General features: G+C 51.4%; 12 protein-coding genes across 12 annotated transcripts; 9 read left to right on the plus strand and 3 right to left on the minus strand.

The window, feature by feature from the left end:
• Positions 1-3: 3 nt before the first annotated feature.
• Positions 4-2,101, minus strand: CC1G_00431 (nuclear pore glycoprotein p62; the record flags this gene model as incomplete). The annotated part of the gene is made up of 11 exons (XM_001837243.1): positions 4-301; positions 357-562; positions 620-816; positions 865-891; positions 946-1,005; positions 1,058-1,120; positions 1,181-1,192; positions 1,270-1,467; positions 1,518-1,541; positions 1,593-1,928; positions 1,981-2,101. The coding sequence occupies 11 exons, from the start codon at positions 2,099-2,101 to the stop codon at positions 4-6; spliced, it is 1,542 nt and encodes a 513-aa protein (XP_001837295.1).
• A 1,276-nt stretch (positions 2,102-3,377) lies between these two features.
• Positions 3,378-4,775, plus strand: CC1G_14655 (hypothetical protein; the record flags this gene model as incomplete). The annotated part of the gene is made up of 8 exons (XM_002911180.1): positions 3,378-3,448; positions 3,498-3,576; positions 3,640-3,916; positions 3,972-4,081; positions 4,130-4,220; positions 4,270-4,520; positions 4,574-4,672; positions 4,725-4,775. The coding sequence occupies 8 exons, from the start codon at positions 3,378-3,380 to the stop codon at positions 4,773-4,775; spliced, it is 1,029 nt and encodes a 342-aa protein (XP_002911226.1).
• Positions 4,776-5,508: 733 nt separating this feature from the next.
• CC1G_14656 (hypothetical protein) lies at positions 5,509-5,985 on the plus strand (the record flags this gene model as incomplete). Its single annotated transcript, XM_002911181.1, has 2 exons — positions 5,509-5,770; positions 5,828-5,985. The coding sequence occupies 2 exons, from the start codon at positions 5,509-5,511 to the stop codon at positions 5,983-5,985; spliced, it is 420 nt and encodes a 139-aa protein (XP_002911227.1).
• Positions 5,986-6,096: 111 nt separating this feature from the next.
• CC1G_00433 (hypothetical protein) lies at positions 6,097-8,051 on the minus strand (the record flags this gene model as incomplete). Its single annotated transcript, XM_001837245.2, has 9 exons — positions 6,097-6,318; positions 6,375-6,526; positions 6,588-6,690; positions 6,744-7,070; positions 7,124-7,497; positions 7,557-7,593; positions 7,644-7,695; positions 7,751-7,938; positions 7,992-8,051. 9 exons carry the CDS (start codon positions 8,049-8,051, stop codon positions 6,097-6,099), a joined length of 1,515 nt encoding a protein of 504 aa, XP_001837297.2.
• A 195-nt stretch (positions 8,052-8,246) lies between these two features.
• CC1G_00434 (rRNA processing protein RRP8) lies at positions 8,247-9,764 on the plus strand (the record flags this gene model as incomplete). Its single annotated transcript, XM_001837246.2, has 5 exons — positions 8,247-8,800; positions 8,853-8,934; positions 8,985-9,352; positions 9,405-9,501; positions 9,553-9,764. 5 exons carry the CDS (start codon positions 8,247-8,249, stop codon positions 9,682-9,684), a joined length of 1,233 nt encoding a protein of 410 aa, XP_001837298.1. The 3' UTR covers positions 9,685-9,764.
• A 148-nt stretch (positions 9,765-9,912) lies between these two features.
• Positions 9,913-11,044, plus strand: CC1G_00435 (UDP-N-acetylglucosamine 1-carboxyvinyltransferase; the record flags this gene model as incomplete). Its single annotated transcript, XM_001837247.2, has 9 exons — positions 9,913-10,008; positions 10,061-10,132; positions 10,183-10,278; positions 10,335-10,348; positions 10,399-10,460; positions 10,519-10,638; positions 10,701-10,780; positions 10,837-10,905; positions 10,956-11,044. The coding sequence occupies 9 exons, from the start codon at positions 9,913-9,915 to the stop codon at positions 10,998-11,000; spliced, it is 654 nt and encodes a 217-aa protein (XP_001837299.2). The 3' UTR covers positions 11,001-11,044.
• Positions 11,045-11,372: 328 nt separating this feature from the next.
• CC1G_00436 (assimilatory sulfite reductase) lies at positions 11,373-14,708 on the plus strand (the record flags this gene model as incomplete). The annotated part of the gene is made up of 4 exons (XM_001837248.2): positions 11,373-13,977; positions 14,032-14,123; positions 14,179-14,643; positions 14,700-14,708. The coding sequence occupies 4 exons, from the start codon at positions 11,373-11,375 to the stop codon at positions 14,706-14,708; spliced, it is 3,171 nt and encodes a 1,056-aa protein (XP_001837300.2).
• Positions 14,709-14,906: 198 nt separating this feature from the next.
• Positions 14,907-17,204, minus strand: CC1G_00437 (9 glycosyl hydrolase; the record flags this gene model as incomplete). The annotated part of the gene is made up of 11 exons (XM_001837249.1): positions 14,907-15,203; positions 15,254-15,447; positions 15,503-15,554; positions 15,610-15,734; positions 15,784-16,386; positions 16,437-16,479; positions 16,536-16,606; positions 16,662-16,710; positions 16,761-16,786; positions 16,837-16,857; positions 16,916-17,204. The coding sequence occupies 11 exons, from the start codon at positions 17,202-17,204 to the stop codon at positions 14,907-14,909; spliced, it is 1,770 nt and encodes a 589-aa protein (XP_001837301.1).
• A 353-nt stretch (positions 17,205-17,557) lies between these two features.
• On the plus strand, positions 17,558-18,913 carry CC1G_00438 (oxidoreductase; the record flags this gene model as incomplete). The annotated part of the gene is made up of 5 exons (XM_001837250.1): positions 17,558-17,846; positions 17,912-18,107; positions 18,157-18,343; positions 18,398-18,681; positions 18,733-18,913. 5 exons carry the CDS (start codon positions 17,558-17,560, stop codon positions 18,911-18,913), a joined length of 1,137 nt encoding a protein of 378 aa, XP_001837302.1.
• Positions 18,914-19,265: 352 nt separating this feature from the next.
• On the plus strand, positions 19,266-21,157 carry CC1G_00439 (hypothetical protein; the record flags this gene model as incomplete). Its single annotated transcript, XM_001837251.2, has 3 exons — positions 19,266-19,485; positions 19,549-20,015; positions 20,068-21,157. Exons 1-3 carry the CDS (start codon positions 19,285-19,287, stop codon positions 21,155-21,157), a joined length of 1,758 nt encoding a protein of 585 aa, XP_001837303.2. The 5' UTR covers positions 19,266-19,284.
• A 198-nt stretch (positions 21,158-21,355) lies between these two features.
• CC1G_00440 (cAMP-dependent protein kinase regulatory subunit) lies at positions 21,356-22,932 on the plus strand (the record flags this gene model as incomplete). Its single annotated transcript, XM_001837252.2, has 2 exons — positions 21,356-22,683; positions 22,742-22,932. The coding sequence occupies exons 1-2, from the start codon at positions 21,405-21,407 to the stop codon at positions 22,930-22,932; spliced, it is 1,470 nt and encodes a 489-aa protein (XP_001837304.1). The 5' UTR covers positions 21,356-21,404.
• Positions 22,933-23,478: 546 nt separating this feature from the next.
• On the plus strand, positions 23,479-24,636 carry CC1G_00441 (hypothetical protein; the record flags this gene model as incomplete). The annotated part of the gene is made up of 5 exons (XM_001837253.2): positions 23,479-23,533; positions 23,593-23,611; positions 23,674-23,763; positions 23,819-23,868; positions 23,951-24,636. The coding sequence occupies 5 exons, from the start codon at positions 23,479-23,481 to the stop codon at positions 24,634-24,636; spliced, it is 900 nt and encodes a 299-aa protein (XP_001837305.2).
• Between the last annotated feature and the right edge of the window lie 220 nt (positions 24,637-24,856).

Consider the following 24,856-nt stretch of genomic DNA (forward strand, 5'->3'; position numbering starts at 1 on the left):
AGCCTAACGGTTTAAGCCGAAACCTCCTCGCCTGGATCCATTCCCGTAAGGTTGCCCAGATTCCTTCACTCGCTTTTCTACTTCGTTGACCTTTGAGCCAACGTCACGGACGGCTGAGTCGATCCATTGCAAGCTTTCCAAATGGCTGCTGAGGACCTGCGATATCTGGGCCATGGGGTCGTCTTGTCCTTCGCCGCTTGATTTCTGGGCGATGGAGAGTGCGTTTACGGATTCAATCATTTGGGTCAATGAGGTTGACAAATCGTCGAGATTGGTATGCAAGTCGCTGGCAAGCATATAGCTACAAAGGGTTAGTAAACAATGTTGTTCAAAGTTTTTTTTTCGATTGCACATACTTTCGGTCTCGTTCGGTGTCAGCTGGTCCGGTGTCGAGAGCCCTGGCGGCACCACCTTGAGAGCCAAGAATGTCCGCCGATAGTTTCTCATATTGCTCCAAATGGTCAAGCAATTCCTTTTGATGCTGTTCAACATTGTCGAGGGTCGAATCAATTTCTGTCTGCTGTCTTTCAGCAGCGAGGACGTGGTTATACAGTGCAGCGAGCTAAGGGTGGATGTAAGTCAGCAAAAGCGGTCACTTCGATACGATGCGAACACGAACGTTGTTGCCATTCTCTACCAATGCACGATCCCATACCGCTACTTCACTGGCGAATCTAGAGAAGTCTTTGACGTGGGTTTCTAGCTCGGATGTCCATCGATTGACAATTTCTTCAATTGTTTTGCCTCGAAGCATAGACGGGGGCGGGACGGCTACGACAGCAGTAGTACTCGAAGTCGTAGAAGCAGGAGCGGCAGCTGAGGCTGGTCAGGAGATGATGCACGAGACAGAATAAATGCTCTCACCTGCAGACTTGTCGCCTTCTTTTCCAGCTGATATAGTATGGATTGTCAGTCAATTATCGTGCTTGATCAGAAGACAAGTACCTGCTGGAGCATCTTTCTTGTCGTCGGCTTTGGCACCACCGAACAAATTGAAAGACGGCGCTGTTGTTGTTGTCAGCATGGAGATAATGGTAGTCCCGTTGCTTTCGCCTACCTGGAGCAGGGGCCCCATCCTTCTTCTCAGCTGGCTTCGCCCCAAAGAGTCCCCCGGTAGGTGCTATAATGGACAATTGTCAAAACATTTCGAATGTGACAGTAGGATCGACCGAGAACGTACCAGGCGTGGCAGCTTTATATCAATTTCATCGTTCGCGGACATGCAGGTAGCGATTAAAAACAGAACATTCATAAGGTAGCAAGACTCACTTGAAGTGGTGGAGGACGTGTCTTTGTTCCCGCCCAATGTGAATCCTGAGGCTGGTGTCGTCGATGAGGTTGACGCGGCAGGTTTGGCACCAAACAGGCTGCCGGTAGGGGCTGGCGTCGCAGAGGTTGTGGTAGTTGAATCAGCGGGTTTTGCAACAGTGTTTCCAAATAGGCCTCCGCCAGTGGTAGATGTGCCGCCTGCAAAAGAGATGAGATCGATCGTCATAGGTGCATTCACAAGTGCGAACCTGTCGTTGCTGGTTGGCCAAAGACTAACCAGGGATTGCATCAGTACTACTCCTACGATTTCAGGCAAGACTCACAACTTGATGCGGGTTTGGCTGCTGCTGCATTTGAATCCGCCGGTTTGGGTGCTCCAAATAGAGAAGGTGTGGTTCCAGCTGCAGGCGCAGTGTTGGAGGTGTTAGAGGCTGCACCACCGAACAGCGAGGGGGTAGAGGTTCCTGACGCCGCAGCCCCTCCACCCCCAAAGAGACCACCCCCGCTTGTAGTAGTCGCAGGCGCCGTTGAAGATGCCCCAGAGCCAAAGAGACCACCGCCAGTATTCGTCGTGGTCCCTCCGAACAACCCTCCGCCAGTACCAGCCGTCGACTTGTTTGTTGAAGCGCCGAAAAGTCCTCCAGTCGCCTGCTGTCCTGCTGTAAAGAGTCAACTCCCTGTTTGTCGCATTTTGGGGGGACACAGACAAACCTCCCGCAGCTCCGCCTGCTGGTTGGCCGAACAGACTTGTCCCAGTTGAGCCAGCTGGTTTGGCGCCAAAAAGACTGCCACCCGCTGGGGGATTGGAGTTTGTGTTGCCGAAGAGGCTCATGACGGTGGTGGTTAAGTGAACAAAGACGCGTACGTGTAGGGTTGGCGGGAGGGCCAAGGCAGGATTTCGCGTTCTTTGTTTGGCAGGTGGCTGAGGTCAGCACCTCAAAAATCAAATCTTGCCAGTCCTCCGTCCACCATGTTTTACCAAATTGTCCAGAGTACCTTACATATTTGAACATTCGCGTAATTTTCACGAGCCAGAGAGTCTATGGAAGGATCGCGCTCCAGTCCCGCCGCCTAACAGCTGCAGACGCCCAGGGGAATTTGGCATTGGTACGAGCTTGAGAGCTCAATCATTTGTGTCAGGACTCACGGGATCATCAAGCGCCTTATAGTTAAAGCCTGAGGGATGGCATGACACGCCTGAAACTGCTCGTGAGTCATCAAGGATGGATGTATTTCTCAATAAATGTTGGGACCTAGTGTAGAGACCTGATACTTATGAGTCCCTTACGTCGTCTCAATACTACTAGGACTTCCTATCGTCTCAGCTCCCCTCGCGTTTGAGATTCCGAGATTCTGCAGTGGTCAGAGTCCTCGCCTTGTGACACCTCTGACATCTACCGTGCATCCGAGAGCTCAAAAGTCGGACGTGGAAGGCTCCAGTCGTTGATTAATCGGTAAGCGCACGCACTGTGATACTTGGAATTACTTCGATTTATCAGTCATTCTCTCACCGAGTTTCGCTTGTGTAGGGTACCCTGCGTGTTTTTGGCAACTGTAAATGGGCCCCTGGCGATTGGTTTACCGTCACATTTGGACGAAGCGAACTGTTTATATTGGATATGTCGTCTATTAGGATGGTATCCAGGTTGAAAGAGGCTAGTAATAGGCTGCAGAGGAGGGCGAGAGGTGATCTTCTGGTAGTCGCGTTACGGTCTGGTGAACCTTGTTGGAAGCCTTAAGCGCTCAGCAAGGGGCTCGCCGGTTGGCCCAACCGCACTCCATAGGGGTTGACAACTACATGCGAGTCGGCATAGCGTACGAGGCCCTTGTTGAGAGCCTTTTGTGCTGTTGCTATGTGGTGCACCCAACCAGCACCCACCGGCAGATAAACCAAAAGGTCGACATCGAACGCCCCACGCCTCTGACTTCTATCAAAAATCTGACAGTGATGGCGATTTCTGCCTTGGCCCTCCCGCCAACGTTAGTACGTGATGGCTGTCAAAAAGATCAGAATCCTTGTCACGCGCTTCCTTCGTCTCTCCCACCTCTCAGTCTGTCGGTGATAAAAATGGCGTTCTTCCCAGCTCCTTTGCGACCCCACCGCAGCCATGGGCTATTCAAAGGCCTCTGAAGCTAGTCCACCGCCAACCAGATCCAGCACCCTGTACAACAATCTAAGGTGCGACCCACGCACTACCCCAAAGCATGGGAACTCAGTCGACCTCTAGCTTCATTGATGAATCCTGCTACTCAAACGTAAACTTTGCATCCCTACCTGAGCCCTGGGTAGCCTGTGTTCACCCTCGAGTTCGTTCCTTGACCATATAAACCTGTATTTGAGCTAAATGCACGGTCCACTGTCCTCCCCAGGGTTGGCTATATTTCTACAACCGCACGCTCAAAGTGGTAACCGACCAAGATATTCGTGACCCCCGCACTCTGGAATTGGTCGAAGCAACCATTGCAGATTATCCGATAGGCGCCCTTGAAGATGGCATGGAGGTTCATCTCTGTCATGTTCTGTCCCCTCGCGACTTCGAGACCAAGAATCTGTTCAGCCTGGCCATAAACCACAACTCTTGCCTGGCTTCTTATGACCTGGAAGATGTCTTGCCAGACAATGTCTGCCAGCTTGACCCTAAGCGCCGTGGGTACTTGTTCCCTCTTCCCTTTCGTGTTCATTTGACACCGTAATTTGCTAGAAAACCGCTTCCGCCGATTTTACTGGAACTACTTGTCCAACCACCCGAGTCATTCGCCCACCCCAGACAGGGCAATCAAAGATGCTATTGACGCGTTGACCTATTTCCATGTAAGCACCCCTCCTGGCCGTCTTGCTATTGACCTGACGCCGTCATAGACGGATAATTTGATTTCCGGTGCTAGCAGTACCAGCCCTTTCTCAAAGGCAGAATGCACTGAACTTTCAGCCATTGTGCGAGATTTGGCGGGTATGTACATCTTTCGCCGGCAATGTACATCGTTTGACCCCTCGTCCAGGGACACCCTGCACTGATTCACCCGCGAAAACTATGTTCCTGGCCTGGTTTCTTCGAGAGGTGGCCAGCTTTCGAGCGTCAGAATCGTATGGAGAGTATACCTTGAAAACAGCGATGTCCCTGAAGGATGAAAAATTGATCCCCAAGTCATCTCGACAGCGCCAACCAAGTCCGGCAGCCATTATACTTCTAAATCTCGTCATAAATTGTGTGTTTTTCGGGATACCCCATACTTATTGGGCTCACATCAAGGTGCGTGTGTCCCATGATGTTTCTCTAAATTCTAGCTTACCGTCTCGGCGCAGTCGACTAGTGAATATCGCGGGCGTCTCGCAGAAGTCCAGGTCAAGTGGGAAAAATACATCGAACGTCTCGTCAGAGAGTATTCCCATTTCCTTTTAGTTGTGAGTATGCGGCTGTGTAGTCTTTTCCGTACCTGGGCTGATGGTTCCCAAGTCCACTGTGCTTCTTTCGCAAGTCGATTGTCTGGCTCCTCGACAGGTTTAATCAATTTACCTTGGTTACAGGGCGACTGTAGGCTTCCTGTCAATTGAAGACATAACCGAATTTGCGAGGCTTGCTGCATGTGTTTCGGCTCTCGCTTCCTTGAGCAGCATTATAATCGGCGTTTTCTCTATCTGGAGGCACCAGGCTAACACTTCGCGGAGGCAATCCGTATGTCCACGATCGCGTTCGGGTTTCTGGACGGCAGGGTACTCATGGCTCCACTTTTACAGTATACCTACATGCACAATATCCAACAGAGCTTCCTCGGGATTCCAGGACATGCCATTATCTTAGGCCTCCCCCCTTCCCTACTCGTATGGGCCATTATTGGCTTTACTGTCGCGATCGTCGGGTATGTCGTAGAAGGCGCGACAACGCCGGATTCATGGAGAAGAGTCGCCGCTTGGCTCCTTCTCGTCGTCTTCGTTCTGTTATTGAGTATTGTGATGCTGGCTCTGTATACCTTTTCCGTCATCTGGACGTTCCAAGCACCCCCTAGTTTCGATTTGAAACGCCGATTCTCTACTTTTCTTTTTACCAGTATATTTAAGACGAGGAACTATCAGAGGTAGAGAGTATGACAATTGTGTCCTTAGTAGATTGGAATTGAAGTTGTATGAACTTGCACGCTCAAAGACTAATCTCCAGCCCGACTCGGTCGGTCATTCAAATCACTCCTCGCCTGGGATCGATAGCGTTGGCACTGGGGTCAGGCCCTTCCTTCCCCCTTTCAATGGCTACTCAACCATCTTCCCCAAAAGTTCCAACCTACGTCTACAAGATCATCCCGTCCTCAGCTGCTCCTCCCAACCCACTCCCAGACGCTCTCCCAGTCAGCCAACTCGATCAGAGCTCTGGATTCATTCATCTCTCCACCGCGAAGCAGGTTCCAGGCACACTCAAGCTGTTCTTCACACAAGAAATTGAGGTTTACATTGCGCGGATCCCGTACGCAAAGGTTCAGGAACAGATAACATGGGAAGATGCGAAAGGAGGTAAAGGAATTCGACTCTGTCCGATATTGTTGCAAGTATCTGAATCTTATGGTATAGATCAAGGGGAAATCGGCATGGAAGGAATTTTCCCTCACCTCTACAATGATTTGAAACTGGGAAAGGATGAAATCGAGAGCGTCGTTTTATGCAAACGGGAAGGAAAGGATGTCCACTGGGAAGATGTAATGGCCAAGCTCTCATGGCTGCAATATTGACGGGCGTACGATTTAGTGACATGTATACGGGTCATTGGTGCAGAAGCAGATTACAGTGACAATCAGGGAAGCACGGGAAATACTACAAGAAAATGTACAGCAATAATGCCTTCAACTGTTGACAGCAAGGATAGAAGCTCCGCCATCTGCTGTTACACGTCTTCGCGTTTTCATGATGATATAGCGGCGACCAATGTGAGCGACAGTCGGCTCAACTGCAACTGCATCGCCTGATCCGGAACTCTCCCCTTTCCTTTCCTCCTTTGACCTTGTTGGAGGTGACTGGGAAAACAGGCCTAAACCTGCGGGAGCGAGAATGAGGGCTTGGCCCGTCTGAAAGGGGAGAGGGTCAGAAAATGAAGCCACCAGATCGCTTGGAAGCGGCGAACCTTTAGCTTGACGACCTCATCGAACGCGTCACTCTTGGAGAAATCCGCAGAAACGTGCTTAATGAGATGCTCCCACCAAGCTGGCGAAGTGAAGCGATGGAGGATAGCAACGGAACAGAGGTCAAGAAGGACGGCGGGAACTACGGTGGGTTCTGAGCAGCGAAAGGATCCACATCAGTAAAGGCTTCACGATCAAAGATCAAGTCCACCCACCTTGCGTGCTGATCAAAACTCTCATGGCGAGATGTCGCTGCTGGCGAATGAGTCGAGTCAGAGTCTTCGTCAAACCATGTGCTGTCCTATGCGGCGTCAAGTACTGCAAGGTGTGAATTAGTACTGATACCCCCACAATGCAGACGATCCACTTACCTTGTGTGCCTCGTCGACGACCAGGACCTTCCCGGTCGGAACATCCGCACGAACAAAAAGTCTGGTTACGATGTCGAAGATTCCGCAAGCTGCGCCTTCATCCAAAAATGGATCTGACAGGTCAACGATGGTCAGTTCTCCCGCAGCAAATCTGGTCTTTCCCTTGTTCGCCTTGCGAACATCTTCAGGTTCCAAGAAGGACATCAATAGAGACATCCTTTGCTCGAGACCGGTGAGCTGGGCGGGGTTGAACTTCGTCTTATGCTTATCCAGTTGGGCCATGAACCTTTGAAAGTCGTATTCTTCGCCCAAGTCACGGAGGATGGACTAGCAAGGAAAACTGAGTTCCTAAAATGACGGAGAAATAGTGAGGTACGGACCAAAATAATTTGCATATACAGCGGGGCGGAGTCGGACGACGAAATAGCCATCATGGATAAGATGGCTTGGGCGTCCAATTCCTTCTTCTTGAGATAAAGAGGTTCCACGACCACCTTGGGCCCTAACGGTGCGTATACCTTTCGCATCGTCTTCAAAGACGACCGTGATACAAACACACGGATAGGAGGGCCCTGCACGTAAGAGCTTTCCGATGAACAAAGCCAGGCGGTTTCGTTGGGAAGCGCCCCCGTCCCTGCCTCACCATAGTGCAGAACCAGTCCACACAGCGCCTTCTGGAGCTTGCCAATCGGTGAGAAGTTCGGTATTAACATGCTCTCGAGGACAGTCGAGAGGGTATGGGATTTTCCAGATCCTGGGTTCACAAATAGTGTCAGAGGAATGGAATGGAAAAGATACGGTGTCTAAATGAACCTTGGACTCCACATATGACAGCGGAGAAAGGGGCATTCTAAAAGATGATCAGACGGACTCGACGTTTGAGCATACGCGGGAACATACAGTGTTGATATAAAGCCTAGGGTCTTGCGGAACGATGATCTCGGCGTTATCGCTGTGAAGAAGTGTTCTACTGGCGTTTTTCAATGAACAAGAAAGGTGATATTCACCGAATTCCTAGTACTCTGCCCATGACACCGTATTGTGTAGCAAGATCATCGACCTTGGAGGTCAGTAGAGACAAGGCATCTTTTGTATAGATTGGGGCAGTGACAATGTCATGTCTGGAAATACGGTGGATGTGATCCTGATCCAGGTCTTCGACGTCCGTCTCCTCATCCAAGAGCTGCCATTCGTCCTGATCTCAAAGTCAATACGAGTGAAGACTGATGGACGAGGAATACCGCGTACCGAGTCGCTATCTGTAGCATAGCCAGAATCAGGCGGGGTCGAGGCAGCTTCTGGTTTCATGGTGGACGTGAAAAGCAAGACAGAGATGGGACAACCGTTTCCGTCATTTGGTGACCTTTTATATAGCTCATTAGGCGAAAAGAAGCTAGCTTCGATCCACGGCGCACGCCGAAATGGCTCGAATGACGTGGGAAATGTGATCTCGTTTTCATCTCATAACTTTCTCGACACCGTTTGCCAGTGGAACCAACCGTTATGCCACAGCTATTCGATGTTCCAGGCTGGAAGGTACCCGACGCGCCCGTCACGCAGTCCCCGCAAAATAGAAACCCAAAAAAGCGCAAACGACCAACGAGCGATGGCAGCAGCAAACTTTTGTCAGCGGAGTTCAGCTTGGAGAAGCTAATGGATAGGCTCAAGGACAAGACTGCGGAAAAGGCAGAGCTGTCAAAACGCGACAAGCCAAAGAATAAAACTAAAAAGGAGAAGAAGGAAAAGAAGAAGGACAAGGAAAAGGGCAAGGGAAAGGAGAAGGCGACTGCGAACGTGGTCCACAAGGAGATTTCTCGTCCAATGCCGCTGAAGCCTGCGGATAGAATGTCCAAACCGAAAGAACGATCCCCAGCCACAGTCGAATCCAAAGCTGAATCCTCGAGGCCCTCAAAGCGGAGGAAGACCCAGCACGCTGCAACTGCGGAAGGAAGCTCAAGGGGACATGAGCCCAGCGCCTCTTCCGAAACGAAGGTGGAAGGAAACCTGACCGAGTTGCAGCGGAATATGAAGCAGAGTCTGGATGGCGCCAAGTTTAGGTGAGAATGTGACAACTGAATTCAAAACTCCACGTCCTAAACACTCGTACAGAATGATAAACGAGAATCTATACAAGTCGGAGAGCCGCGAGGCGGTCCAGATGATGAAGGAGGATCCTGCAGTGTTTAGCGAGGTGGGTTGGTGCTCAGTGGTCCTCTATCGCTATGTTAACGGTTCGTAAAGTACCACAAGGGTTTCCGACGCCAAGTACAGTCATGGCCGACCAACCCTGTCAATATCTATATCGCACAACTCCAAGACTACCCTGCTCGGACTGTAATTGCGGATCTTGGCTGCGGAGATGCCGCATTAGCAAAGGCTCTGATTCCCCAAGGGATGGCAGTCTTGTCATTCGACCTTGTGTCCGACGGTGCATTTGTCATTGAAGCGGATGCCTGCCAGAAGTTACCTCTACCTGGTTCTGAAGGCAGTGAAACAGGGTCCTCGGTTGGAGAAGGCCACGTCGTGGACGTCGTCGTATGTGCTTTAAGTTTGATGAATACCAATTGGCCTCGATGTGTCCGAGAAGCTTGGAGGATTTTGAAGGCCAAGTAAGTTGTCTTCTTCCCAGATACAGCTCTCTTTTTAACATTATCCCTGTAGCGGTGAACTCAAGATAGCTGAAGTCGCAAGTAGATTCACCAGCGTCAAAGAATTTGAGAATCTCGTCGCATCGATTGGGTTCAAGTTGAAATCCAAGGTGTGTCGCCTTCAGCCACTTGTAAAGCGACGTATCTGACAGAGAACGCAGGACACGAGCAACACACACTTTACCCTGTTCGAATTCAGGAAAATAGCTCGTCAACCTAAAACCGAGAAGGAGTGGAACAAGATCTACGCGAAGAATTCCCTACTCAAGCCTTGTGAATATAAGCGCCGATAGCATGCCATGAATTTGTTTGCAGATAAGATAAGATATGATGTCCGTGCATCAACTGGGGTGATCGCACAAGAACCGTCCGCAGACACGCTGTAACCACAATGCAGCATTGGATGGTCCAGGTTCATCGATTTCAGCTCGCTATATATTCAGAGCTTATTCTTATCCCCTCATCATTTGCATCTTCTCCCATAATCTTACATCTCCTGTAACGACTACTTACGACCCACAATGTCCAACAACTTGCACATTCTCAACCATCCTCTCGTCAACGCCGAGCTCTCCAAACTTAGGCAGACGTCCACAACGTCGAAGGAATTCCGTGAGGTGAGGACAAGGCTACGTAACCTACGATGTGGACTGACAAACAGGTTTGAAGGGTGTGCATAACATTAGCCTCTTTCTGGGCTATGAAGCTTCTCGAGGATTCGAAGAAGCCACCTTCCAAGGCGTGAGTGGGTTACTGACAACCGACTTGCGTCCCCTTCTGACGCACCACAGCAATCCCCGGTTTCGACTTTCACTGGTACTACTGTCAAGCCTAGGCTTGGTTTAACGCCCATTCTTCGAGCTGGTTTGGGAATGACGGATGCCCTAGTGAGTGTTTTGCCCCGATTCCGTCGAGCTAGCACTGATAAAGACACGACCTCCAGTTGACCCTCTTCCCGTACGTATTGGTTGCTTTCGGAGTCGTGTCTTGCACTTAACTCGTTCCAGATCGGCTCCTGTCTACCACCTTGGAATTTACCGAGAGAAGGTCACATTACAGCCCGTCGAATGTTCGTGCCGTTGTTTCCAGATTCCGGATGAACATCCTCCTGACACGCAGATCGAAAGACTACTCAAAGCTGCCGCCATCGCCTCCCATCGACAATGTGTTCCTACTAGATCCTTTGATTGCGACAGGTGGAACGGTGTGTGCAGCTATTGGCATGCTCACAGAGTGGGGTATTCCGAGTGAGCCTTCTGCAGTCGTCTATTCTGCTGCCTCGGTCCTAACAACATTGAACTTTGTTTAGTCAAGAACATCAAGCTTCTGTGCGTATTGGCATCCCGAGATGGATTGAACCATGTCCAGAAGGAGTACCCTGACCTCGAAGTGAGTTTCATTCGACTCTTGTAAGTAATACCAGGCCAATACTGATGTGGACATAGCTCTGGGTTGCTGGGGTCGACGAGACTTTGACGACTGACGGCATCATCAGCCCCGGTCTTGGTGATAGCGTACGCGTGTTTTTCTGGCTGTCATATCTCGAAACTGACGATGAGCGTAGGGAGACCGGCTGTTCAATACAGTTACCAATGCATATAAGCAGTAGGCGTAATTGATTCCATGTGCTAGACCAATATACTTTTCATCTTTACTTGACATGGCTGAGCGAAATCCCGTGAGCCCTTTGGTAGATGACTGATGCATACCTGCACCTTGCTACGGGCCCAGTCGCCTGAGTGAGGATAAGGTCTAGCACGAGCCACTAGCGCGATTGTGACGCCGCCAAAGGCACGAAAGTGGTTTAAATGAGGTACTCGGGAGTTGGCCAGGACACTCGCCCGCAACGCCATCCCACGTGACCTGGCAAACGCCATCTGACAGGAGAATTGCTCATCTTGGACGAATATTCTTTATCTTTGTCGAAAATGCGAAGCCAGTGTTGTTGGAATACCCCACTTTTCGCTGGTCCTCGTCCAATATGCCTCTCAGTAATTCCGGTTGGACAACTCCCTTGTCGTCGTCGTCGACGCTCTCCTCGCCCCCGTCGCCGCGACTCGACCCAAAATCCGGGGTAACGCCCTTTGAAAACCCTCGAGTTCAGGCCTCCCAAGTGGTCGAATACATCGCTTCGAGGAATACGTCGACCTCTGTCGTTTATGTGTATGATGTCGCCGAGCAAGTTGGATTCGGAACCTTGACCAAGGAATGGTCGAAGAATAGCGAAAAGGACATTGCACCTGTTGTGGACCTTCAGACGAGGGCCGGTGCAGGTCTGTCTCTTGTAGGACGCCTTTCTCAGGGAACCAGCGTCGAGGCCGGAAGGGGATCCGTCTTGACTGCCTATACCACTCCCAATGGTTTGGCGCTTATGGCACCCGCCTTTGCCCACCTCCCTTCCGCCAACTCCTCCTCAAGGCTCGTTGTCCAGGTCCCTACCGTTTCGGCAGTCGGAGACACCTTGTCATTGTCGCCGACCCTCTCACCCCTGTCCTCCATCTGGCCTCTCCTGCCAGAGGGAGTCGCCGTCCTTCTCTCCTCCACCCCGCAACAATCCGTCGACTTTGCGTCCATTGTATACCGACTCCAAAATACCCATGCCGTCCACCTCTTCGACCACTCCACCTCTTCCCGTGAACTCGGCGTCACCCTTAGGGAACCCCAGCTCTCAGGCCAGTCTCTGGAAGAGTTGCTCCAGTCAGTGGGCCATTCCTTCTTCAAGTACACCGGCGACGCTGCGGCGGAGACTGTCCTAGTCTTCCTCAACGGTCCTCTGGCTCTCGCTGCTGAGGCTGTAGTCGCCAAGCTCTCGGGCGTCGGGGTCCTCACTGTTAATGTGTTGCGTCCCTGGAGCGACGCCGCTCTCCGTGCCGCTCTCCCAGAGACTGTCCGCGCCGTTCACGTTGTGGACGAGGTCCCCAATCGTTTGGTTCAGGGATCCCTCTTCCTTGACGTTTTCAGCGCCTTGTACGGCGAAAAGAGCAAGCCAACCGTCCAAGCCCATCGTGTCGCCCCCTCCGAAACCCAAGAGTTCCTCAACGACAACGGTGCCTTTGTCCACTTCATCTCTGGCATCGTTCCCGGCTCTGGCGACGTGGCCATACCCCTCAGCGGTCTGCGTACCGTCTTGTTGTTCGGAGTTCCCCGCTCTCCACTTGCGGTAGTCCCTCAAGTGTTCGAAGATTTCTTCGCCACCCACAAAAACATCAACTCCCGCCTCCTCACCGATTACGACGTCTTCTCCAAAGAGGGAGGGATTTTCGCAAGCCGACTTGTCCTCTCCCCCAAGAAGGCCGGAGAGAACAGCCTACCCATTCCCTTCATTCTCCCGTTGGACCAAGGCAGCGCAGGTCACGCTGACTTCTTGGCTGTCCTCGACCAGGGATTACTCAAGACCCACGACGTGCTCAAGCACGCCAAGCGGGCCTCTGTCGTCCTCGTTTCTTCTTCGTGGTCAACTGAAGAGTTTATCGCTAGTCTTCCTGCCTCCGCTTCGGCCCTAGTCCACGAACGCAACCTCCGCATTTTCACGATCAACACCAAGGCCATCGCCTCCGACCTGACGAGCTCGGAATCCGGGTCTGCTAATGAAGCAGTTCAAAACCTCATCCTTTACCTCGCTTTCTTGAGGTTATACCTCGGCGCCACTGCGACTGAGCAAGTCGTCCTCCAGGTCGCTCAGAAGACTTTCGGCGAGTCACTGTTCGGTGTCTCGCTGCTCAAGATCAACGCACGCACTTGGGCAGAGGCAAACCTAGTTCCCCTTGCGGAGGACTTTGCTATCGAATCTCCCATTAGCCCCCTCAAAGACTTCGATTTCAACGCTATTGCTGTTGACGCTCAGGATGGAAATGTCGTCGTTAATGGTGCCCGACTTGCCTCTTGGCACGATGCCGCGAAGCACCTTCTGTTCCCCAGCGTCTATTCTCATCCCACCCAGCCTTCGGACGAACTCTACCCCCAGGATCCCGCCTTGCGACCAGAAGTCCCAGATCGCACCTTCCTTGTCACCTGCACAGTCAACAAGCGCTTGACCCCCTTGGAGTATGACCGCAACGTCTTCCACCTCGAGTTCGACACTTCCGGCACCGGTCTCAAGTATGCTATCGGTGAAGCTCTGGGGGTTCACGGATGGAACGACGAGCAGGAAGTCCTCGACTTCTGCAACTGGTATGGCGTCGACCCTAACCGATTGGTCACCATCCCCGTCCCTGGTGACGAGACCAAGGTCCACACCCGTACCGTTCTCCAAGCCCTACAGCAACAGATTGACTTGTTTGGCAAGCCACCCAAGTCTTTCTACACCGACCTTGCGGAATATGCTACCTCAACTGTTGACAAATATGCTTTGCGATTCATCGGCTCTCCTGAAGGATCTTCCACCTTCAAGAAACTCTCCGAGAAAGACACCGTCACTTTCGCCGATATCCTCAGAAAATACCCCAGTGCCCGCCCTGGCATCGAGAGGCTCTGCGAATTGATTGGTGACATCGCGCCCCGCCACTACAGTATTGCTAGCTCTCAAGCCGTTGTTGGCGACCGCGTCGACCTCCTCGTCGTCACTGTCGACTGGACCACCCCGGAAGGTATGTGATTTTTCTATTGAGCCTTTTGTAACTTTCCACTTACGGTCCGCCTAGGAGCCACTCGCTACGGCCAGTGCACACGTTACCTTGCAGGCTTGAAGATTGGTCAGAAGGTGACGGTGTCGATTAAGCCTAGTGTCATGAAGGTACGTTCAGATGCTTCGAACCGCTCCTGAGACGCTCGTTTAACTCTCGCCTCAGCTCCCTCCCAACCCCCAGCAACCTCTCATCATGGCTGGTCTCGGTACCGGTGCTGCTCCCTTCCGAGCGTTCCTCCAACACCTTGCCTGGCTGGCTGCCCAAGGCAAGGAAATCGGGCCTGTCTACTACTACTTCGGCTCCCGATACCAGGCCGCGGAGTACCTCTACGGCGAGGAAATCGAAGCATGGATCCTCGACAACATTATCACCAGGGCTGGTCTCGCTTTCTCGCGCGACGGACCGAAGAAGGTCTACATCCAACACAGAATGTTGGAGGATGCTGAGGCGCTTGCGGACATGCTTTATAACAAACAGGGTGTCTTCTACCTCTGCGGTCCTACATGGCCTGTTCCCGATGTGTACGAGGCACTGGTGAACGCCATCGTCAAACTCAAGGGTATTACCCCTGCTGAGGCTGGCGAGTTCCTGGAAAGCTTGAAGGAGGAGGAACGCTATGTGCTCGAGGTATGTAAAGCCCCTCACTCCGTCTAAGACCACGGTACTCATCCATGATTGCACAGGTGTATTAATCGGTATCGCAACAAGGTGACATCCGGCGTAGGCAATATAGAACATGTGGCTAACTGTGCAAAATACAAATTCCATCGTGGAATCAACCAGGAAATATAAGATCCAAGAGACATTACAAGGAGGTGTAGGCAAGTCCTTTGAGGGTAGCAATGCGCAATATGGTAGGGTATGATCTTCGGAAAGATGAAAGATGCGGTTTAATAGGTGTAAATAGTGGTGTTTTTTCTCCTCTGGACGAGCCAGATCCAGTAGCCTGAGAGGCCAAAGACCACCAGACACACAATGGTGAGGGTTACACCCATAGCGATTTGTGCCTTCTTGCTGAGCTTTGGACCTTTGCACCCTTCTTCGATAGCAGCGTCGCATGGTAAGCCGTCAGGTTTAACTTTCTCGTAGGCGCCTTCCTTCAGGGAAGTGTAGAAGGGATCTTCAGTACCAGCAACAACATGCATTGCTGTCAAAGTGAGTAACGGGGCGTTGTAATCGAGAGCGACCTAAATGTATGTTGAAGATTAGCTGTACGAAGGCGAAGAATTATACGTACCTCGGTCTGAGGCCAATCACTTCTGATATCGTAGAAGCGGTCCCGGATATCTGGCCCTCCGACAACAGCGCCATACAATACATATGCTGTCTTGTTAGGGTATGTATCAATGGTCTCGACGTCGTTTCCGCCGCTTGCCATGGCTGAGTGAGGGTTCTGTGGCGAATTGGGGTTTACTCCGACGATGTAGGGCACTACGAGAGATGAGTAACATTCTTCATTCTTTGCAGGCACGTTCGATCCACGCACTTGACATGGGGTTCTTTCCAAGAGCATAGTCCACTTGCGTTTGAGAAAATTCCTGAGAGAAAGTTCAGTCATCGTTGGGGTATATCGAGGAGACAAGAGGGACACACGAGATATTTCTTCTTCTTATCATCATTCGATGCGAGGGGAGCATATCTTCGCATGAGCATAGCCAAGTTCAAAGCGGGGTTCAGGCTCGCAAAATTGGAATCGCCGTCCCACCAAACAAGACCACCTACGTTGCTGGTTAGGTCACATGCCACAAGTGGGTGAAGATAACACACCTGCTGTTCTGGTGCTTGGCTTCTTCTTGTCGATGATGTTATCGAAATACGTCTCTGCGACCTCTTGCCAATATGATAGGTTGCTGCCAGTGCTGGGGAAGCTCTTCGCAATCTGTGCATACAGGATGGACAGGCCAGGGACTTTGGAGTCCCAGTTGAAGACGCGGTTGTAGTCCGCTAGTTTATAGCGAGTGTAATACTCCTCGGCATCCGCGAAGTGGGCGGAATCTCGGTTTGCCCATGATAGAAACAGGGCAGCGGCTGCCAATTCATCGCCAAAACCGGACGATTCATATGCCTTTGCAGCATCCGGTACAGATTTTTGGTAGACTTTGCGTCCGCCAGTGGCGTTGAGAGCGAATGAGTACAACTGTTCGGCGTGATCGAGAAGTGTGTTGGCATAGTCGGTGTCCTGGAGGCTGGCAGGCGTTGAGAAGGTGTTGTTGTCAAGACCTCGGCCTGCGTAGAGGTTTGAGCATGCCGCAAAGGCAGCAGAAGCTTGTGCTGCAACATCGGTTCCGGGATGGGTGTCATTGATTTGATAGACAGGGCGAGGCGAGGGAATGCTTCGGTCACCACCCCAGTAGGTGTTGCCAATATCCTCTGGGGGAACATATCAGCGCGGGCTTCGATCAAAAAAGGGACATGCTCACTGTTGTCGACTAGAACGTATAATGTAGATTCATTGGCATGTGCCTATTTTAGACAGTTAGCGGCACGTTGGCTCCGGAAAGGAAGTCGACTCGGCCCACCTTAATCAACCAGTCCAGACCCCATCGAAGCATGTCGTCAAGATATACAGTTTGGTTGGCCAAGTCGTAGCCTGAGTGCCATTGGTGTAAGATAATTGGGAGTAGAGCGATATAATTCAACCGCACCCTTGCCAAAGTCGGTGGCGCCCCAACATATTGACATCAACGAAAAGCTCTGGATACCAATCAATTCCCAGCGTGTTTGGTATGGTGAAATGTGCTCACAAGAGGGAAGGTTTGTTTCGAGAAGTCTTCGAGCGTTGTGAGTCGGTGGACTAGGAGCGATTGAGAGAGCCGTTACCTCCAGCGTCATAGTAGCCACCTGGAATGGTGAATGGTTGAGGTCGAGGGGAGAGCTCTGAACAAGAGTGTCTACCTACCAGTCAAGTCCACACGAGCCTCTCTTCCATCGTCCAGGGCACTCGAGTTCCTCCAAGAGACTCTGTTCGTGGAAGGGAGTTCCCCGCTTCGTTGAGCTTCGTAAAAGTACAAGAGGTTTCCGAGCAATGTCGACCATTGGGGGTTGGGGTAGTCGTCTCCCGAAGTTGCTTCGGCGCCCTGTGCACTATCAGGCGGAAGCCATGGCGAGCTGGGTAATTCCAATTGGGCAAGCGCGCCCAAGATCGAGGTTTGGAGCGCCAGTAAGGCCAGTACCATAAAGCGCTTCATATTTCCGATGTCGTATGTGTCGTAACCGTCGTCGTCTTGGTATTCGTATCAGTCTTCGTAGTCGTCGTCGTAGTCGTCGTGTCGTAGACAGAGAGAACGAGCGCCGCACAAGGGCGCTGTCTTGAGGTGGTTGTTCGCAGCGAAATGGAAAGGTTCGAGTTGGACTTCAACATTGACAAGATCGTCATTTCCCAACACGTGGCCCGGATGCGGCCCGTACCCAGAAATGATGCTCCATCACATGATCGCGATCTAGGCGGATCCGAATCGGGACGTGACTGACATTGCGGCATGCTCTCTATGCCAGCAACTCAATTGAGCGTTCAGTTTTCTAATTTTTATCCCCAACGACCATGTCGAAGCCCATAAACACCTGTGTCCTAGGCGTTGGACTAGCAGGTCTCACTTTCCACGTTCCTTTTATCCTCGCACTTCCCCGTCTATTCACTCTTCACTCCGTTCTTGAAAGAAATCCCAAAGTACTTGGAGGAAAAGTTGCTCAAAGATTTGGTGTCACTCCCAAGATCCACAGATCCATTGAAGACGTCCTTTCGGACACTGATGTCGAGCTCGTCGTGGTTGCAACACCCAATGATACCCATTATCCCTTCACGAAAGCAGCTCTGAATGCCGGCAAACATGGTATTTGGCTCCTACTCGACCTGGTTCGTCTGATGCTTATCTCCGTGTGCTCATCTGGTTTCCAGTGCTCGTTGACAAACCTGTTGCAGAGAGCCTCGAGCAAGCAAAGGAACTTGGAGATCTAGCCAAGTCAAAAGGCCTCGTGCTCTATGCATACCAGAACCGTCGATGGGATTCCGATTTCCTTGCCTTGAAGAGGCTGATCAGCCTTCCTGAAAATCATCCCGAATATATCGGTCCTATCCTTGAATTTGAATCCCAGTAATTGCTCCTTTTTCCTTCGTTGATCTTTCATTCACGCAGGTCGCAGCTTCGATCGCTACCGAAAGGCCCTCAAAGGAACGTGGAAGGATCAACCTCTTCCTGGTTCGGGGATTCTATACGACCTTGGCGCACACTTGCTTGACCAGGCGTTAAATTTGTTCGGTCGACCCGATTCCATCACTGCCTTTGTCCAAAATGTCCGTGGAATTGGAGACCCAAACGTTGACGATTCGGTGAGTCATCCATTCCATGCACGCTGAGTAAGTTCTCTAATACCTTCAATACAGTTTACAATCCGGCTGCAGTACGGCAGGAGCGCAGCCAGGCAATACCCTTTGGCCGTGATCCTACGCTCCCACCCACTTTCTGTGCGGTCGCCTCAGATTCGTTTCATCGTCCGGGGCACCCAGGGAACCTATATCAAGCACGGTATTGATACTCAGGAAGAGCATCTTAAAATGATTTCTTCCCCCAACGCCATCTTGAAAGATGATTTTGGAAGGGAGCCCGAGTACCTCAACGGGCGTATAGAAAAGCTCCTCGTCGACGACGAATCCATTGTGCAAACTAGGTACGTGCCCTTAACATTTCATGCACTTCCATTCTGATTCCCTTGCATAAGCTGGCCGACCCCTGATGCGGGGGCCTACATTGAGCTCTTCCAAAATCTTGGTGCAGTCATTCGGGCGGGGTCAGAGCCCGCAGTCAAATGGGACGAAGCGTCCGCAGTTATCGAACTGATTGAGCTTGCGCACGAGAGTTCTCGCAAGGGTGTAACCATCCAACTGTCTCCTCCCAGTTAAGGGTATTTTTAGAATGGACAAGCGTCAATGGCAACTGAACGGCGCTTCAGTGGTGCCATGTTGATTCCACTCACATAATAGTTCTCTTGGGACAACATCGGGACATTGTATCACATACATAGTCTGTTACTAGTTTTTCCTTTAGTGTACGATTCTAGCGTCTCAACACGCCTTTATTAAATGCCAACCCAGTTCTACTTTGCGCAACTGTGCTCTGGATTAAGCGCCTAACCGTCAGCCATATCTATAATCTAATCACATTGACCACGTGAGCAAGAGTCTTGGCCTCCACGTTGCCGCGATGTCATTGGATTCCATTAGTTGCTCTATCTCCTGTAACAAGCCTTTGACTCTGGAACTGACAGAGGAAGATGACCGGTGTCGAGCTGCGCATTGAACTGCCGGCGTACTCACACTCCTTTAACATATCAGTGCCCCCCTCAAGCACAATCCAGCAGGTCAAGGAAGAGATTTCGCGGGCTTGTCCGGGCCAACCCCGCATCGACGGTCAAAGGCTCATCTCCAAGGGGCGTAACCTGGCAGACGACGAGAAGATAACTGACTTGTGGAAGGTGTGTTATACATGCGCCATGCGCTAGGTGGAATTCGTAGCATTGGAAGCTGACCAAATGAAGGCGCCCTCCGACTCGCGCATATTACACTTGGCTGTTCACCCTTCAGCATGGAAGGCTGACCCTCCAGCGCCAGAACTCTCTGGCTCGAAGCCTCCTCCTCTCAATCTTGATACATCGCCTTTTCTCTCTCCACCATCCACATTCCCTACCTTCTCATCTGCCATCTATCACCCTCGACTCATCCCTGGCGGCCTACAGCTTCCTGAACCCCCAGCATCTTCAAGGACTCCGAAGCCGGTGGAACATAAGCCCATGCCATATATCGTCCTCTTGCACCAGAACGCCATCTCTGCATTGGTCACTGGTAACCCTCCTCCGCCGCCTTCTGGTTTCAACGAGCTGCGGGATGCAGCCAAGGCGGCAGTCAATGCCCTTGGCTGGGAATGGCCATCAATCCTCGATGACGCTTATCCAACAGCAAGCTCAGAGGAAGGGGAAGGTTTGAAATACGAGAGGAGCATCGTCCAGTAAGACTTATTGCTTCGTTTGTCAATTGTTCACACTCATAAGCGCCACCAGCGGCCGGCCATACCTCACTTTGAAACCTACCCCCAATGCAAGTCCAACGCAAGTACAGCTACATGCCCTCCACGTGCTTTCATACACCTTTACCCTCCTGGAGGTCAACGTCGTTTCCTCCAACATCGCGACTGTCACAACTCGCCACATAGTCGTCAATGGCAACGACCCTTTGCGTGCTGAGCGATTGCTCGAAGAACTCGGGGGACCCAATCCTGCCAATGAACGGATCCTTCAAGAGTTGGGTCTTCGTCGAGGACAGAACAACAACAACAACAACAACAACAACAACAACAATTTGAACTGGCCGGGGATCCCCTTGCGACCTCTCCTCATGCCGTTAGGCATGCTCATCTTCCGTGCAGTGCTTCTCCTGTATTTCGTTGGACCAGTCCGCAAACCTGTGGTCGGGATCCTTATATTCGCCTGGGTATTGTATGAACTTTGGCAACCCGTCCGGAACCTTCTCCTTGAGCGCCCTCAGCAACAGCAGCCAGCGAACAATGCCCCCAATCAGAACAATGGAAACAACAACCCTGTTCCTCCCAATCACAATGGCGCTCCCAACGGTGCGGCGAACGCCAATCCTCCCGCTAACGGAGGAATCTTCCAGGTTCAGCAAGCGCAAGCACCCGGTGTTCGGGTCATCGAGGTCCATATCAACTTGAACTCCATTTTTAACTATCTAGCAGATCTCAACCTCCAGTCAGAGCAGCAAATACTCGACCAAGCAGACCAAGCCCCTGTCCCCGAGCCAGGGATCGGTCACAAGATTGCTTCGTTTATTGGTTTGTTCCTCGGGTCACTGCACCCTGCCCTCTGGAACCGAAGACGCCTTGCACTGCGGAGAAGAGAAGGGCCCATTCGAACGGAAGCCAACATTCGCCAACAACCCGATCCAGAACCCCCCGCAGAAAACCCTTCTGAGGAACAAGAGCAAGAAGATGGTTCGAGGCCCGGTGAACAGGTGGACAATCGCGCCACCGAAATGAGGGACGAGTTGAGAGCCAAACATGCTCGCCGTCCGGAATGGGTCAGGAGATATATTGATCGTGTAGTGGAGGAGGATTGGGTCGATGATGCAGATTAATCGTGATTTATTGGTGCTATACATCTATTCTGTAGATCCTTGTAGATAACAATCTATAGTCGTTCTGGAAAGCATAACGTCGCTTGACCATTGAAATACAAGGTAGGGGGCTATGGCCTTTCCCACGTGCTCTTATTTAATCGGGTGCAGTGGCATAGCGACTTGATTCTCATCGACCATCGCTGACCTATCCCTCTTTTAAACTTCGCTCTTTCCACCGAAATTTGGATAATACGACGCTGGCGTTATGTCCTCGACGTTCGATTCGCTGGTTGGCGATCTGACACGCGATTACCAGCGCGCTCAGCCAAGAGACGCCCTGCAGTTCTGTGCCAACTGGTTCCAAACTCGACTGGAGGAGCAGAGAACTCGTACGAGGGATCTTCTCTCACAAAGGTCGTCGTCGTTGTCCGTTCCCGCTGACCTCTACATCGACACACCAGCCAATGGGAGTCCCTCCAACCTTCCCTTCCCATCTGCTTCACCCCTCGCCCGACCTCGTTCCTCTTTCCGCGACAGCATTGCACACAGTCCCTTTGGAACTCTAAACGTTCCTGGAAACGCTCTTCTCAGTGGCGATCGAACCCCTCCCACACTCAAATTTAACCAAAACGAACTACCACCCACGTCCCCATTGACCACAGTGAACCCGTTTGCTTCATTCGATACAGCCACTCCTACCGGTTTCAACAACGACGACTACCTCGTTGCCCCAACGTCAGCGATATTTGCACGACGGACGTCTGTCTCTGCAGAATCTATCGCAGTCGATAGTGGTACCGATGAAGTTCTCCCTGTCTATCCGAAAGGGATTGAACAGCTACGCCGTATCAAAGCAGCCATTCGCAACAACTTTATCTTCCGGGATCTCGATGAAGAGCAGGAGAAGGGTGTGCTGGATGCGATGCAGGAGAGACAGGTGGTGAAAAACGAGGTGGTGATTCGCCAAGGCGATGTTGGAGAGTACTTCTACGTTGTGGAAGCTGGCCAGCTGAACTGTTACATCCGTACCGAGCCTCTCCCACCAAATTGGCTCAGTCAACCCAACATCCTCACCGACACGGGAGAAAAATTTATTCAACCAAAGCACCACCCCGAACTTGGAAGGCTGGTGCAAGAGTGCAAAGCTGGAAGTTCGTTTGGTGAATTGGCCTTGATGTATGGCCATCCTCGTGCTGCGTCCGTTTTGGCCATTGAGCCATCGACCCTCTGGGCTTTGGATCGTATCACGTTCCGGACCATTATCCTCAAGGCCGCTCACCGGAGGAGAACCATGTACGAGCGGTTCCTCTCAACCGTGCCTTTGCTTTCTTCCCTCGATGCTGCCGAGCGGAGCAAGATTGCCGATGCGCTCAACAGCAGCGTGTACAAGGATGGAGAAGCGGTGGTCAAGCAGGGAGAACTCGGAGACACCTTCTTCTTCGTGGAGGAAGGTGAAGCAATCGCAACAAAACACCAACAACTAGAGAATGGGGAAACTAGAGAAATTAAAGTGGGGCATCTGAAGAAGGGCGATTACTTTGGAGGTAGGCCTGATTTTTCATCCCCATAGTACACTATTCGGGCTAAGCGCTCCACCTACAGAATTGTCGTTGCTACGTGCAGCACCTCGTGCAGCAACTGTGAGCGCCGTTCATCGCACCGACCCTTCGCAGCCCAAGTTGAAGGTGGCCGCCTTGGACGAGGCTGCTTTCACTCGACTCTTGGGTCCGCTTCGAGAGCTGATGGAGAGAAAGGCGGGGGAAGCTTACGGACGACTGCCGTTGCAACACTGATTTCTATCATTTTGGAAACTTATACCCTCCATCCGGTTCACATTTCAATTCGGTTCTACTGGTTTGTATGAATTTTGTGTAGCTACTAGTGCTCTCTTTGCTTTGCTTGTACCACTAACGCGATCATTAAACACTGTAGTCTCTCGGCACATTGTAGACTATCTTTCTTGTGTATTATATTATATTTGGCGTTTCGCGAACAAAAGACTGGTGAAATCCACAACTATCACAGTCCATGCTTCTATGGAGTTCTGGAGCCATGAATGAGTTGGATTGACAGTGAGCCCGTTTATAAACAGCGATGCCTGGATACGTGATGTGATTTACCTGGAGTGGGAACTGGACTGCGTTTCGTTTCTCTTCCAACTGGTGGCGAGCGGCGTTCCCTTTCCTTACGATTCTGCAACTGTGTTGCATAGTCCTCTCATTCGTTGGGCCTGCTAGTGCTCATTTCAATTTCATTTTCATTCGCTGCCATCTTCTTTCTCTCGATTTCCTACATTTCTCTTGAATTTTTCCAGTCGTTCCTTTTATTGTTTGCTTGAAATGGCTCCCCACAAGTTCTGGTTGAAGCGACAGATCACCATCGACCTCCCTGACTGTATGTTTTCTCATTCACAGCAGACAAAAAGCTACGGTGGCTGATCACGACGTATGCAGTGCCCGACCTCCCTGGGCTGTATGTTCAATCCGACAACATGTATCGGCTCTTGGAAGTACTGATTGCTGCTCACTTTGTAGCCCACGACCAGATCCTGAATCCTCGAGCACCACGCCCGCGGAAACGTCGACTCAGCCAACCAGCACGGAGGCTTCCACTACCAACACCGGGTAGGGTCCCTTGGATCATGTATATTACAAATGACATTCATGCGTTTCGCCACAGTCGACCCTCCCAGACACCCACACCGATTCGGTTACTCCTCCTCCTCCCCCGTAGGTCCTTTAGTTTTCATCACTGCCGCATCCGTAATCACCCTCTGATTAATTAGTAGTACCCAACCAACCGCAACCTCAGCCCCTATTACCGATACCTCAACCCGAGCCACCCCTTCGCCGTCCGTCCCAGCTCAGGAAGAGCCTGAGGAAGAAGAGAATGATATCATTCTCATTCAATCCTCCGACCCAGTCAACCGGCCTACCGATTCTGTAGCCATTGTCGACCTTCCAGCTACTACCGTAATCCAAAACAGGACTATCACGACGGATGTTACAAGCTCTGCTATTCCCACCAACGTGGGTGCTGCAAAGAATTCCAACGCCTTCTTGGACAATAAGGTCCTCTCTGGCGTTGTCTTCGGCATCTGCGGTCTCGTTGGGCTTCTTCTCATTCTTTTGCTCGTTTTCTTCGTCACCCGCAAGACTAGGCGCAACAGGAAGCTGGAGCAAGAGATCATATCCTGGGACCCTGACCACGTCCAGACCTTTGGCAATGCCAGCGGTGGCTCCGACGCGAATGGTGCCATAGGAGCTGGACGTGCCAAAGACGATGATGGTCGGTCAATCGACTCCTTGGATGAGAAGAGCAAGACGTCCGGTAGTCTGGATGGTCACTATACCTATGCGTTGCCAAGCACTACGTACAAGGGCAATCCTAACGCGGCAATCCCTTCTGCACCATACTCGAACTATGGTCATCCTCAGCCTGTCCATGTAGCTCTCCCTACCTATGGCGCTCAACAACAGCCATACCAGTCATGGTGAACATCCATGGGGAGTCCGCTCGGCTAGGTTGTAACGAATGGCTATCATGACGAGTTTATCACGCTTTCACGCCCGCTTTCACCCCTTCTGCGCTTCACTCATTTTCCTTGTTTTGATTTCGACGCGTTCCTTTGGATTCGATATCCTCACTGTCTTTTTACTGTCCATTTTATGTCTGTTCCTCGGGAACAATTTATGTTGTAGTGCTCTCTTTCCCTTT

This window comes from Coprinopsis cinerea (assembly GCF_000182895.1).
Source record: "Coprinopsis cinerea okayama7#130 chromosome 5 map unlocalized cont3.5, whole genome shotgun sequence".
In the NCBI taxonomy this organism is placed as follows: Eukaryota; Fungi; Basidiomycota; class Agaricomycetes; order Agaricales; family Psathyrellaceae; genus Coprinopsis; species Coprinopsis cinerea.